The sequence below is a fragment of the Sciurus vulgaris genome (assembly GCF_902686455.1).
Source record: "Sciurus vulgaris genome assembly, chromosome: 10".
NCBI classification, from domain to species: domain Eukaryota; kingdom Metazoa; phylum Chordata; class Mammalia; order Rodentia; family Sciuridae; genus Sciurus; species Sciurus vulgaris.
The window spans coordinates 59,960,247-59,975,479 of NC_136470.1; the positions used below are offsets into that span (position 1 = coordinate 59,960,247).

A 15,233-nucleotide genomic window follows, 5' to 3' on the forward strand; every position below is an offset into this window, starting at 1 on the left:
GGAAATAACAAAAGCTCTTTCAGCCTTTCTTTGATTCATGTTTTAGATACTATGTTAAATTGTGTTAATTATAAAGTTTATATAGACTCAGGAAACAGTATATGTAAACTACTTAATGATATTTAAGGAAGAAGCAAAGATCAACATCAGAATTAGAACACTTAAGATCTGTAAAGAGCCACACCTTACCTGAGATAAGGCTGTGCCTTCCACCTTACTGCATGTTAGAGTGACTCCAAAATAAGTCAGACTTCAGCTTATTTAAAGTTATAGTCAAAAGATTGGTTTTTGTTGTAAAAGTAGTATGATCTCAAATTGGGGATATAATATGGTTCTCAGTCCAAATTCAAGATAGTTATTATACAAGCTGAATATGTTTTTACTCTTGCTAATTTCATTTTGTAAAACTGTTGCTTATTACTGTTTTGCAGAAGTAGCTGCTTCCAGAACATACAACCTAGGTAACTTGTGATAATAAGCCATCACCTATAGAACAGATAGTGGTAACTTCCAGTACTAATACAGACTCCAGTTATCTAACTGGGTAAATAACTGTAAAGTTATGGACATTAAAGTTAAAGCCCATTACTCTTAATTTATGACTGGTGAGACTGGCTTGCTGGATAATTAAGATCAAACTTAGAAATTGGAGTTAAATACAGAGGTCAAGAAAAGTCCATATTTGGGTCTTGCCCTCAACATTAGCCTGAACCCAGGGAATAAGAGAACTTCTCTAAGGAGCATTGCAACTCTGGGTCACACAACCTCCTGATCAAGGAGATTGTTGACTAGAGGATGAAAAATCATCCAGTGCATCTGCTGCAGAGGAGGGTCATGGAAAAAGGGAGACATCCCTTATGCTTTCAAGGAAAGCCACATCATTGAGAAGACCTTGCCTAACCAAAGTCACTGGTGGAGCTAAGGAGCCGCTCTTAAGTTCTGTACGAGTGACCCCTGTGGGACTCAGCTGACTCTTTAACAAGACAGGAACCAGGTCAATTTGACCAGCTTGATCTTAGACACCCAGCAAAACAGTTAAAACCAAAGTATAGCCATTCTTGGGCATTTAAAGGAAATAATAGTTAAATGTAACTTTAGTTGTAGCCTGATAACTATCAGAGAAACTGCCAGAGTCAGAAGTTTTTAGTCAGTTTAAGGCCTGCAGACCTTCCTAAGCTACACAGGTAGACTTAATCTATGTTTGCCAGTATGATTATCTATTTCTAAGTAACAGAAGTATAGAGATCTCTACTAAACACAGGTTATACCAATAAAGGGATATTTTACAAAATCAGATGACATTAAGTAGCTTAACTATATTTTTTGGGGACATCTATGGCAATGTTAAAGTCCCCAAATAAAGGCCTTGTCCTCTCCAGCCTTTGCTAGGCCTAGTTATGGGAACAATTTCTCAGTTCTTCCACCTCCTGGTGAGAGATTAACTTCTGTCATTTTCATGATACTCAGTGGCATATTTCAGATGCTGCAACATTTACTTTGTGCTAATCTCATTTCAGTACTCATGTCTTTTTGTTCTTCTATCATAGAAGCAGCCACCCCCAGATGACTTTACAACCTGCTCTTCCCCAACCAGGCTTCTTCCTGGGACCCCTCGATTGACCCGATTTTTTAAAAAGAAGGAACTCCAAACTGCTTGCCCCTCACTGCCCCCATTCAGCTTCGAAGCAGCCAGAATGACCGACACCCCTTTTCATTTTCTTAACAAGCAGTTATGGGTTCCTAAAGCTAAAGGGGGGAAGAAGCCAGAATTGGGAATAGGTAGTTAGTGTAGAAATAGGGGATCGGGTCAAATCAAGAAAATAAAGGCCATGAAATCGCCTAGTTACCTTCATCAGGGAAAGAGTAAGTGCTGTACAGGTATTAATGCTCAGGCAACAATATCAGTCCCTCCGTCAAGAAAATAACTTGGGAGAAGAGTTTATAGAAACAGAAGTTCCATAAGATACTGATTTATAAAATTCTAAGATTAGAATTAGTTAAAAGAAGAAGAGGGGAATGAAGGAGTTAAAATTTAAGTGCCCATAATTAAAGCACAGAATCTGTAGTCTAGCAAATGAACTTAGGAAAAGAAACAAAGAGGGACAGGCCTGAGGCCTGAACATACCTAAACAAGCCTAAAATAAGACTGCCAAAACATCAAAATCTAACTGGCCATGGAGGATAAACAATCTCCACAAGGCCGTGGACCATCTGGTGTCACCCACTTTCCCCCTTCTTCCCTTTTCTTTAAGGTTAACTTGACCGCCTGCTAACCAAAATAAACTGCCCTACCACATTGCTGGAATGTCAATTTGCACGTACTACTTGCTGATGTAATCAATGTAGTCATGTGCCCGCTTATGTTTGAATCAGCCAATTATGTGTACCCATGCCAAACTCCCTAACTTTTCCTATATAAACCCCTGACTTCTGAGCCTCGTGGTCAACTCCTCTATCTCCTGCGTGAGATACGTGTTGGCCCGGAGCTCCGTTATTAAAGTGCTTCGTGCTTTTGCATCAAGCCGGTCTCTCGTGCTTCCTGGAGCGTGCCATCCTGAGACTCGAGTAAGGGTCTCCCTTTTGGGGGTCCTGCAAAAGGTGTAAAAAAGATTTTACCCAAATTCCTAGAAAGTTTACACCTATTCTAAGACTCTTTTCCTTTATTAGCCTATCTCCCTTATCGTTTCTTCATCATCATCATCATCATCTACAGTACTTCGGATTGAATCCAGGGGTATCACTAAATTGCCCAGGCTGGCCTCTAACTTGTGATCCTCCTGCCTCAGCCTCCTGAGTACCTGGGATTAGAGGGGTGCACCATGGCAAGCATCTTCTCTCATTACTCTTATCCTGTATCTATAACATCTCAACCTCTGAGAGTTGAGAAGCTGATTTGCAAGCAGAACTCCTGCTTCTACATCCTTTGCCATGGAATGAAACTCGTTTTTCTCCAGTCCCTCTGTTTCTGGAGTCATTAGCTTTACCAAGAGGTAGCTGAGTTTGATCTTTTCTGGATTACATGACCTCCATCATGAGCCTTCACCCTGAGAGCCATGGCTACACCTGACTCAGCCTCACGTCCTCCGTGGCTCCTCGTCCATCACAGACACACAATACATTTTAGTTGAATGAACACAACGGACCTCTCCTGGTGACTCAGGAGATGTAGCTTATTTCTTGGCTGAGGAACAATTGCTTCAACAGATAATTTGTTAAATAAATAACTTTTGCCAAGTTGGGAAAGAGGATCAATAAATACAAAGCATTTTTTGTGGCCATGCAAACATTTATGAAGGTGTGACCTTGTCTTGGCTAGGACTCTTTCGTGAAGAGAACTGGACGAGGAGAGGAACAGCCAGTCTGGGTGGGGGCTGCATTAGGAGTTGTCAAACTGGAGCAACTGTCTATTCTTTTCCCATGACTGCCGTTACCAATTACCACATCCTGGGTGACTTAAATCAACAGAAGTTTATTTTCATATAATTTGGAAGGCCAGAAGTCTGAAATCAGGGTCTCCTCAGAAGCTGGGCGTAGTCATGCACACCTGCAATCCCAGAGACCTGGGAGGCTGAGGCAGGACCTTTGCAAGTTTGAGGCCAGCCTGTCTTGGACAACTTTGCAAGAGCTCATCTCAAAACGAAAAATAAAAAGGACTTGGGGTGTAGCTCAGTGTCAGAACACCCCTGGGTGCAATCCCCAGTAGCCCCTTCTACACTGAAAGAGTCTCCTCAGAGTTGATTTTACTGACTTCCTGAATGAAGCCAATCTGGCTAAGGATAAAGAAAATGCGTTTATTTATTTGGACTCATCAGAATTGCAGCTTGGGAAACACAGACTCAAGAATTCTTCAGTTCTGCTTCAAAGTTTTACAGAATGGTGGCAGCATTTAAGGCTTAAAACCACAAAGCAGGGTGGTTACATCATTTGTCAGAAAAGAAGATTGGTTCTGGCAAATCTGTCCTGTGAAAAAGAGATTGGATGGCTATTCTCAGTCATTGGGTAGTTCTCAGAAAAGGGAGCATTGTGTCCCATGTCAATAATTTTGTAAAAGGGACCAAAAAAATGACCCAGAAAGATGTGGATGGGCCAGGCACGGTGATGAACACCTATAATCCCAGTGGTTTGGGAGGCTGAGGCAGGAGGATCAGGAATTCAAAGCCAGCCTCAGCAAAAGTGAGGTGCTAAGCAACTCAGTGAGACCCTGTCTCCAAATAAAATACAAAATAGGGCTGGGGATGTGTCTCAGTGGTTGAGTATCCCTGAATTCAATCCCTAGTATCCCCCCCCCCAAAAAAAAAAGATGTGGCCAGGACCCCATGGTGCTTACAGGATGTGTTTTTACACTGTCTGCATAGTAAGAAGAAGCAGAGTAACTCACCTCCTGTACACCTCAGCCCAGGCCCTGTGTCTGGTGTCCATTGTGAGACGGGAGACATGGAGTTGACGGGGACTTGAGTCTGACTAGTGCCCGTTTCCTCTAGACAGAGTAGGTGTGCAGACAGCTGAATCAGTAGCTTTACTACTTGAGACATGGCAGCTAGACTAGGGAGAGCTTATGCCTCTCTTTAAAAAAAAAAAGTAAAATAAAAATGTGACTGGGCTTACCTTCGTGCATTCAGGTGTGTGTGTGCAGTAGCCTGGAGAGAGGTGAGGCTGCAGTACCCAAGACTTGGTTTGGCAATGGCTCTCTGACTCTCTGTTAGGTGTCCTGAGTCGGTTACTCTGTTTTTATTTTCTTCCTTGATGGTTTCTTCTGGGGGCTCTGCAGAAGAGGTCCATGCCTCTCTTCTCACTCCTGGTGGCTTCCAGCCTTCCTTGGTGTTCCTTGGCTTATCAATGCATTGCTTCAGTCTCTGCCTCCATCTTTGCATGACCTTCTTTATGTGTTCTCTCCTCTTCTCTCTCTCTCTCTTTTTTTTTTTTTTTTTGGTACCAGGGATTGAACCCAGGAGCATTTAACCACTGAGCTATATCCTCAACCCTTTTTATGTTTTATTTAGGGTCTCACTAAATTGGGGCCTCAATAAATTATTATAGAATGTGTATGGTAGCACAAACTCTGATGTTAGAACATTTGATTATTTTTATATTGAAGTTTCATTTTAAAGGATTAAGTCAATCTTTATCATCAACATGATATTTTGGCCTTCAACTTTCAACACTCCTATCTCAGCCTCCCAAGCTGCTGGAATGACAGGCATGCAACACTGCACCTGGCAGACTTTTTCCTTTCTTTCATCCTTCCAATAAGAGATAAAACAGTTTTAATCAAGTAAATATTCAATATTGCTACACTCAATACTAAAAGTCTGTATTTCTTATTTCAGTAAGTGCGGTAAGTTCTGTTGGGTACAGAGTACAAGCTGTAATTAAAGGATGCAGAAAACCTTTACCACTGTATCTCTTAAGCTGTATGATTTTTCTCCAGTTTTTTTTTTTTTTTTGGTCTGTTTTATACAGGTTTTGAATTTCTTTAGCTTTTATTGTGTGTACTGAATACTGCATATGTATTATTCTATTGTTTGCTCTAATTTACTACCAATAAAAGTCCTGTTAATCACAAAATTGAAGAAAGGAGATATCACTTTAATCAGTCACATTTTTCAAAGTTCTCTGTGAACTACATTTCATGAAATATTCATATTAATGGTATAACCTGCAATTTAGGAGCTTGCATTTTTATTGTCTTTTAAATAGTATTTTATGTTTCTAGGTTTATTTTATTTGAAAATGGGTTAAATATTTTGTTTGAGGTCACAATAATATGGAAGAATAAAAGTCTGATTTGTGAAAAAAAAAATTCAATATTGCATTATTATGATCTGGACCATCATGTTTTTTTGTTTTTTTGTTTTTTTTTTTTTTTAATGTATGACTTTTCATTTTATTTAACATCCATGTACATTACCTGGATTTCTGTGTTGCTATTGGGCTCAGTTTCCCTGACAGAAAACTCAGTTTTGTATTCATTTCATCCCTTGCAATGCTCTGTACTCCTGAGTCAATCTGGACTATTCTCTAGGCCAGCGGGCCACCCACGTGGCCTCTTTTATTCATTTTTCAAGGGATTCCCTTTCTCTTTCACCTGTTTTGGATCTCCTAACGTGCAATTTTTCTATTTCTTTGTTTACCATCTCCTCTTTGGAAAAGTATATTCCTGATAACTTCCTGAGAAATGGTTCACTAAAAGTTAATTTCAGCTGGGAGTGGTGGTGTATACCTGTAGTCCTAGCTGCTCAGAAAGCTGAGGTAGGAGGATTGTTTGAGTCTCAGAGTTTGAACATATCTGGGCGTGGTAGTCATGCCTGTAATTCTAGCAACTTGAGAGGCTGAGGTAGGAGGATCACAAGTTCAAAGCCAGCTTTAGTCACTTATTGAGGCCCTAAGTAACTTAGTGAGACCCTGTCTCAAAATAAAAAATAAAAAAAGATGGGGATATAGCTCAGTGGTCAAGCACCTCTGGGTTCAATTCCAGATATTGAAAACAAAGAAAAGCTAATTTTGTAAGAATATTCATTTTTGGAAATGAATATTTGTTCACCAGGCAAGTCTCTCAAGACAGGTCAATTTTATCTTCTCCAGAAAACCCTTCCTGACTACTGCAGGCAAAGGTAAGCTTTCCTACTATGATTCTACAACACTTTGTTCATTCACTAGTTTATCCATTCATCTATTCATTTATTCATTTACATATCCAGCAAATACTTATCGAATACTCTCAGAGGCCAGGTATAGGCTAGAGACAAGGAGAGAGAACAGAACAAACCTGATCTGAGAAAGCAGGAAAAGAGACTAGCCTCAGTAACTTAGCAAGATCCTGTCTCAAAATAAAAATGGCTGGGAATGCAGCCCAGTGGTAGGAGTCCCTGGGTTTAATCCTCAGTATGGTGGGCGTGGGGAAGGAATGTTTCATGAGAAAAAGAAAATCCACTTTGATGATATTGAGTATGGAAGATAGCGTCTAGGAAGTTAAGAACCCCTGAAGGTAACACGGGCATCACTGGCAAAGGCAGTATCTATGGCAAATTAGGCAGGAAACTGGACAGAAGTGAGAAAAGAGAAGAAATCAAGGAAGTAGAGACAATAAGCACAGCAAGCTCTTGGGAGAATGTTTTCTGGCAAGGAATGAGACGACATTGGAAGAGGAATGTGTAGTTGAAAAAGGGCTTTAAATCATGAAGGACTTCATGGTGTGTTAAATGCTGCTGGTCAAGATCTGACAAACCAGGGGAGTCTGGGATACAAGAAACAAGACCCCCAAAAGAATCTTCTAGATTTTTGTCTCTGTCAATTTATGTTCAGCCCCATCTTTCTTTTGACTCGTGACTTTGTTCTGATTTTTCTTATTCTGAATTACTTATGAGTGGAACATTCAACAGATTTCTCAAAATCTAAATTAGATTCACTTTTTTTTTTTTTTTTTTTTGCAGTGCTGGGGATTGAACCCAGGGCCTTGTGTATGGGAGGCAAGCAGTCAACCAACTGAGCTACATCTCCAGCCCCTAACTCAACTCCCCTCTCCCTCTCCTCCTCTCCCTCTCCCTCTCCCTCTCCCTCTCCCTCTCCCTCTCTCTTTCTCTCTCTCTTCTCTTAACTGGGAGAGTGGGGATCCCTAGGCCATTGAGATGTTATTTCTCCCTAGGATATAATTCTGATATTACTTTAAAAATAGTTTTAACTTATATAAGTTACATAGTATCTTTTTGCTATAATTTCATAAAATGAACTTAATAGTAATAACCCATGAATTTTTTGAAGACTTAAATATTAGAAAAGTCTATAAAAATTCAATAAATGTTAGCTGTTGTGGCTACTATTGTCAGCATCAATCTCTATCATTACCATGACAAGGAATGAGAAAGGGGAGCTCCAAATAAGTGACATTTTGCCTAACACTTCATACCTGTAGTAGAGGTAGGGGCATATTGCACTTCTCTTTGACTTATTACACACACACACACACACACACACACACACACACACTTACTTATAGAATGTGTATGGGTGGCACAAACTCTGATGTTAGAACATTTGATTGTTTTTATGTTGAAGTTTCATTTTAAAAGATTAAGTCAAATAGAATTTCTGTGAAAAATATTATCTATTTCTGAAGTCTCTGTAAATTCTACATATGCAATAAAAATTAGTTTTCGGTTTATTGCTTTCTATTATAGCTGAAGAAAATGACAAAACTAGGCTGTCATGTGTTCCTTTGCAGACCTTGTGGCAAACCTACTTGCCTCAGCAGTGTACTTGGCCTGCCTGAAGCAATGTGTTAGTCAGCCTTCTGTTACTGTAACAAATGTCTGAAATAATCAATTTATAAAGAAGAAAGGTTAGGTTTGGCCCACAGTGTTGGAAATTTTAGTCCATGACCAATTGGTCCCATTGTTTTGGGCCTGTGCTAGCATAGTACATCATAGTGGGGAAGGAAATAGAGGAAAAGATGAGAGTCCCACATTCCCTTTGAGAGCACACCCTAGTGATCTAAAACCTCCCCAGCAGGTGCCACCTCTTCAAGGTTTGACCATTGCTCGTTCACTAGTTTATCCATTCATCTATTCATTTATTCACACCACAAGCTGGGGACCAATCATTTAGCATATGGGTCTTTGGGGGACATTCCATATCCAATAACAGCAGTGAATTGATTTCAGCATACTCTCACGCTCCCAGCGCTGTTCCGCGTTTTCCTGCATTTCTATCTCATGCTCCACCTCATTTTTTCATAATAAGTTTTAAAAAAATCAATGAATGCTAATTAACAACAGTAGAAAATGTAATGTCTAAAGATGTGCAAGAGAAAACATTTGAATAAAATACAGGATATGGAATATTTCAGTTTTACATAAATAGGACTTAAAGATATGCAGATGAGACACCCCTCTCCCCCAGTACCAGGATAGAACCCAGGAGCATTCTATTTTCTGCCAGCAGAAAATGAGACTTTATAATGCTGCACACACCAAGTTGGGGGGGGGTGGGTGTTACAACAAAAACATAAGCTGAGGGATAAACATCCAGCTCCCAGACAAATCCATAAAATAGATTTATTTCCCAAATGGCCAATGCATAACATTATCAGTGCCTGCAAATTAAAGTAAATTTAGCTTCCTCAATTGCCAAAGGTGGTTTTAAATAATCTTGACTATTACCAGGCCATTGTGGAGTGTTTAGTTAAAGACACTTTAAGGAGGTCAAGTACAAAAATGTTTCAGCACTTCTGTAACCATGATGGAAACGACAGCATCAAATCAGAGCATTAGAATATCAAAGATTAAACATGAAAGGAACCTTGAAATCATCTCACCCTCATCTCTTAAATTACACAGAAGAAAATTGAATGTTAATAAATGTAAGGTTTACACTGGTGTGGTTGGACAGGAGAAAGAACTTCTAATGTTCTCTAACACAGTGAAATAACTACGGTTGATAACAATTAATTGAACATTTCAAAATAACAAATAGAGAAGATTTGAAATGTTACCAACATGAAGATGGTTAATGTCTGAGGTGATGAATATGCCAATTACCCTGATCATTACCTATTGTGTGTGTGTATATATATGTATATATATATATACACAGAGAGGGAGAGAAATGTCACACTGTACCCCATAAATATGCACAATTACTGTGTGTTGAAAAGAAAAATTGATGAAAAAATAATGGAGGATCTGAGATTTTACCCTGTTTATACGCTGATGCATTAGGCTGTCCACTATTTCACATACCCTGGCAGCAAAACAAGAGATCCTGGGACCCTGGGTCAGAGACAAGGACTTTATTACCCACAACACAGCAGGCAACATGAGCTCCCCGCTTACCGAGATTTCTATTGTTTCTCAAGTCCTGTGGGGGAGATGAGGGTGTGAAGTGCTGCATATTCGGTAGGTCTGTGTCACAACTGAGGAACCTGCAGCTTGGAAAACCCTCAGTCTTGAAGGGAGCTGTTAGTAGAACTGCCTAATGTTTCCCAGAGAGAAAAATTACTTTACCACCCAGGTCAGTAAACAAATGTGTCATCTGGCCTGCAGAGAGAAATCAGCTAAACAAGCATATGTGCAAACAGAACAGAGATGTCAAAGCCTCTTACTCAGAAGATGTGCAGAGCACATATATGTGAGGAGGAAGAGGTTACTGAAGATCACCAAGTCAGGCATGGTGGTACAGACACTCAGGAGGCTGAGGCAGGAGGGTTGCGAGTTCAAGATCAGTCTTAGCAACTTAGCAAGACCCTGACTCAAAAAAAAAAAAATTGGTAGACAGCCCAAATGAAATTGGTGTGTATTTACTAAGAATAAATAAATATATATCTATATTTATTTATTTATATATATAATATATAAATATATTTATTTATTTATATATAATATATAAATATATTTATTTATTTATATTTGGTGGAAGGTAAATACACCCTCAGGTTATATCGAAGGAGTTACTCTTCTCTCCTGGAATGTTGGCAGAACCTGTGACTTAGTTTTAAACTAATAAGATATGTCAAGGGTGATGGGATGCCACTGCTGTGATTAGGTTGCTCATTTTTTCTATCTATCTATCTATCTATCTATCTATCTATCTATCTATCTATCCATCCATCCATCTCTTAGCAGACCTACAATAAAGTACATAGAAGGTCATACTAGCAGATGAAGGTTAAAACCTACTGATCTTAAAGAGGCAAACTGTCACAGTTTGACTGCCTTCAGAAAGGCTTATTTTGGGTGGTCTCTAAGACCTCAGGGTAGCTTCCACCCATCAATCGATAAAGATCTAGGGCCCCAGTCATACAGCCGCATCAGGTGTGGTGACCCATGCTTGTAATCCCAGCTACTCAGGAGGCTGAAGCAGGAGGATCACAAGTTTGAGGACAGATTCAGCAACTTACTAAGACCCTTGGCAACTTAGTAAGAACTTGCCTCAAAATAAAAAATATAAGATCAAGGATGAGAATTCTGCCAACAATATAAATTAGAGTAGATGTAGATTCTTTCCTGGTTGAGCCTCCTGATAAGAAGGTGGCTCAGCCAAGATCTTTTCTTTATTTATTTGTTTTTCCATACCTGGAATTGAACTCTTGGGGCACTTAACCACTGAGTCACACCCCCAGCCCTTTTTTTGTATTTTATTAGAGACAGGATCTCACTGAGTTGCTTAGGGTCTTGCTAAGTTGCTGAGGCTGGTTTTGGATTCCCGATCCTCCTGCCTCAGCCTCCCAAGCCACTGGGATGACAGGCATGTGCCACCATGCCTGACTCAGCCAAGATCTTCACTGCAGTTTTTTGAAACCCTGAGCAGAGGACCCAGTTGAGCTATGCACAGACTCCTGACCCAGAGACACTGGTGAATATGTGCTGCTCTAAGATGCTAAACTTGGTATAATTTGTTATCCAACAATAGAAAATTAATATACTAGCTCAGCAGAAAGCAGTATTTAATCTCTTTTATCCCACTAAAATAGTAATCAGATCATCTTGAAATCTGTCCTGCAACCTGAATTCACCTAGGCCTGGAAGCTTAGGCTGAGCCTACTTAGATCATTCCTCAGATTTCCTAAATTATTTCTATCAACAAATCTGGTTGTTTGTTTATTTTACTTCATAGTCATTCCACCCAGAATAAAATCTTTAGCTGATTCCCCATTTCCTTTGTTGAAACCACATCAATTATTCCAATTCATAGCCTCTCCTTACTGAATCTATAATTAGTACATAACAATGAATCTCAGCATTTAATTGTTCTTCTTGTATTGTTCCTCCAGCATAATTATGGGTCTTCTGTTTTACAGACTCCTTTTATTTTTATTTTTAATTAACACACAGTAATTGTACATATTGATGGGCTACATCTTTATACTCTGCAGAATTTGCTCAGTATAAAATTGCCTCCCTCCTCCTGCTCTACCTGGTTGTTTTGACTCAGCCTCAAAGCCCAAGACTGAGCTAATAGTGGGAGAAGAAAAAAAGAAAAAAAAAATCTCTAGGAGAAAAATGAGGTCAGAATTTCTTTCTGGGTCAGTGCTATTTTCAGTCACTGTGTGGCATGATCATCCTCATGTCAGTGGGTACATCCATTTGAATACTCAGCATCAGCCTTTCTGTATAAATTAGATCAGAGTTTTAACATAGTTGCTCCAAAAGGAATAATGAAATGGGTAACCGGATAATCATAAAAACGAGGGGGAAAGAAACAACAATGATACTTCTAAAACCACAGAGGTTGTAAATAAGTAAACATGTGTCTGATTATTGGATGCTGATAAATCTAGGTTACGATCTCATTAGGCCAGTCCTCCTCATCCCTAAAATTCTCTGTGGTGGCAAGCAGCCAATGTGCTTGGGATGATGTATCATAAAACCCTGCATCAGAAACCCCTTATGCTTCACCTCAGACTGGAATGTATCTGTCAAGGAAGAGGAGCAGACAGTGCTGGGTTTGACTTTATGCCTTAAAAAAGAACTAATTGGGCTAAAGAGATTGATCATGGTAGTTCACTCCCAGTAACTTTGCTTGTTTTCTACAGTGACTAGGAGAGGACAAAAGCCAAACATCTCTAAAAATTCATTCACTAAAAAAATATAGCAAGGAGTTAGAAGGATATTTTTGGATCCATCCATAGTTGAGAATCTCTCTTTCACAGACCCAATTTGAAATGTCTGCTCTTCTCTTATTTATATGACTGAAGATTTTTCAGAATTATAAAAACATTGAACCAATTTTTCCAATCCTCCCTGTCATTCAGCTTTAAATCAGTAGCTACTTACTGCTTCCTTTTGGCATTAACTGATTTTGCCTGGCGTGGTGGCTCATGCCTGTAATCCCAGTAACTCAGGAAGCTGAGGCAGAAGGATCACAAGTTGGAGGCCAACCTATGTAACTTAGAGAGGCCCTGTCTCAAAATAGAAAATATAAAAAGGACTGAGGATGTAGCTCAGTGGTAAAGCATCAGTATCAGAAAGAAGAGGGAAAAAAAGAAAGAAAGAAATCAACTCATTTTGTAAAACTTCCTTTCAAAAATAACTGTGGTAGGGGCTGACATTGTGGCTCAGTGATGAAGTGCTCACCTAGAATGCATGAGGCACTGGGTTCTATCCTCAGCACCACATACAAAAAAAAAAAAAAAAACTAAATAAAATGAAGTTATTTAAAAAAAAGGTAACTGGTAAAATAATGGTTATAATTCTAAATCACAAAACCTAAGTACAGAGATTGTGATTACATATTAATGACATAAATGCACCTTTCTCACATTTGTTTAATTGAACACCTTGCCTTTGGAGCACATTACTTGAATTTAAGTTTCTTGGTTGTGTGTGTGCAGTGCTGGGATGGAACCCAGGGCCTCCCGTGTGCTAAGCACATGTTCTCATCCCCGCCACCCCCCCGGCAGCCCTGGTTTACATGGTTTTTAAAAGTTTTGGTTGATTATGACTTGATGCTGATGACTACTCTCCAGTCTATAGTAAAAGCATAATATTTTAAAATAGAATTTCAAAACAGTATGCAATAACCAAATTCCTTATGAAGAATACATTAAATAATAACTTTAACGCTTGGCTCGTGTTGAGTGTTCCATGTGTACCTGGAGAATTAGCAATAGCAGAACAAGTAAATATGGACATGCTGGCTTGTGATGCATGTTCTAGGTTTTGTTTGCTTGTTTTTCTATTCTATTGTTAATTTTCCTAATACAGACTGAGCAGTAAATACAAGCAAGACACTAAGTAATTTTTTAATGGGGGTTTTATTTGCTGAAGGGCAATGACAATAGAGAGAAATATACTTATATGTGAAAAACTAAGGAGTAACTGGAAACTTTTTTTTTTTTTTTTTCTGGTGCTGGGAATTGAACCCAAGGCCTCAAACACGCTAGCCAAGTGCTCCACTACTGAGCTATACATCCCCAGCCCTTTTTATTTTATTTTTGAGACAAGGTCTCACTAGATTGCCCAGGCTGACCTTGAACTTCAAATCCTCTTGTTTCAGCCTCCTGAGTGGCTGAGATTATAAGCATGCACCACCACACTTGGCTTAGAAATGATCTTTATGTTTTTGTTTTTGTTTTTTGGGAGCAATTATATTTTTACTTTTTAAAAAATTATTTATTTTTTAACTTTTTACAGACTGCATTTTGATTCATTGTACACAAATGGGGTACATCATTTTGTTTCTATGGTTGTGCATGATGTAGATTCATACCATTGGTGTAATCATACATGTACATAGGGTAATGATGTCTGTCTCATTCCACCATTTTTCATAACCCCCTCCCTCTCATTTCCTTCTGTATAACCTAAAGTTCACCCATTCTTCTCTCACTCCCCACACCCTCCACCCCCATTATATATCATTCTCCACTTATCAGATGATCTTTAAAAAACACACCAGGTGCCAGGTATGGTGGCAAATGCCTATGATCCCAGCTACCTGGGAGGATAAAGCAGGAGGATTTCAAGTTCAAAATCAGCCAGCCAGGCACAGTGGTGCATGCCTATAATCCCAGTGACTCAGGAGGCTGAAGCAAGAGGATCTCAAGTTCATAGCCAGCCTCAGCAACTTAGCAAGGCCTAGGTAATTTAGCAAAACCCTGTCTCAAGAACTTGCTGAGGAGCTGGGGATATAGTTCAGTTGGTAGAGTACTTGCCTTGCAAGCATAAGGCCCTGGGTTCCATCCCCAGCACCGCAAAAAAAAAAAAAAAAAAAAAAAAGAAGAACTTGCTGAGGATGTGACCCAGTGGGGACGTGGCTTAAGTGCCCCTGGGTTCAAACCCTGGTACCAAGTAAAAACAAAACAAAACAAAAAAAGTTCCAAGGCCAGCCTCCACAATTTAGCAAGAACCTGCTTTAAAAAAAAAAAAAAAAAAAAAAAAAAAAATGTTGGAGGGAGAGGGATCTAGCTTAGTGTAGAGTGCCCCTGCGTTCTAGCCCCAGTACTGCCAAAGTATCAAGTAAATAAAAGCTGGGCATATGGCTCAGTAGAAGAGTACTTGGCTAACATGCCTGAGTCCTGGGTTCCATCCCCACAACTACAAAAAAAATGTAGACAATGTTTTGTTTTCTTTTCCTTTTTCCCTTTCAAACCCAGGGCCTCTGCATGTCTAGGCAAGCACTCTACCACTGAGCTACATCTCCAACCCTAAGAAACATAAATAAATGACTAAAAATAAAAAGCAACAGATTGTTTAGGGCAAATATTATTATATTTGGGGGATTTCAACATGTAGCTTTAA

General features: G+C 39.3%; 1 protein-coding gene across 1 annotated transcript in view; it reads right to left on the minus strand.

Moving 5' to 3' along the window:
- The window catches only part of LOC306638214 (uncharacterized protein), a 68,958-nt gene extending 56,064 nt beyond the window's left edge, over positions 1-12,894 (minus strand). Inside the window, exon 1 of the mRNA XM_079101443.1 lies at positions 12,768-12,894. Coding sequence (XP_078957569.1) covers positions 12,768-12,813 — 46 coding nt within the window. The 5' untranslated portion in view covers positions 12,814-12,894. The remainder of the gene's footprint in view (positions 1-12,767) is intronic.
- Between the last annotated feature and the right edge of the window lie 2,339 nt (positions 12,895-15,233).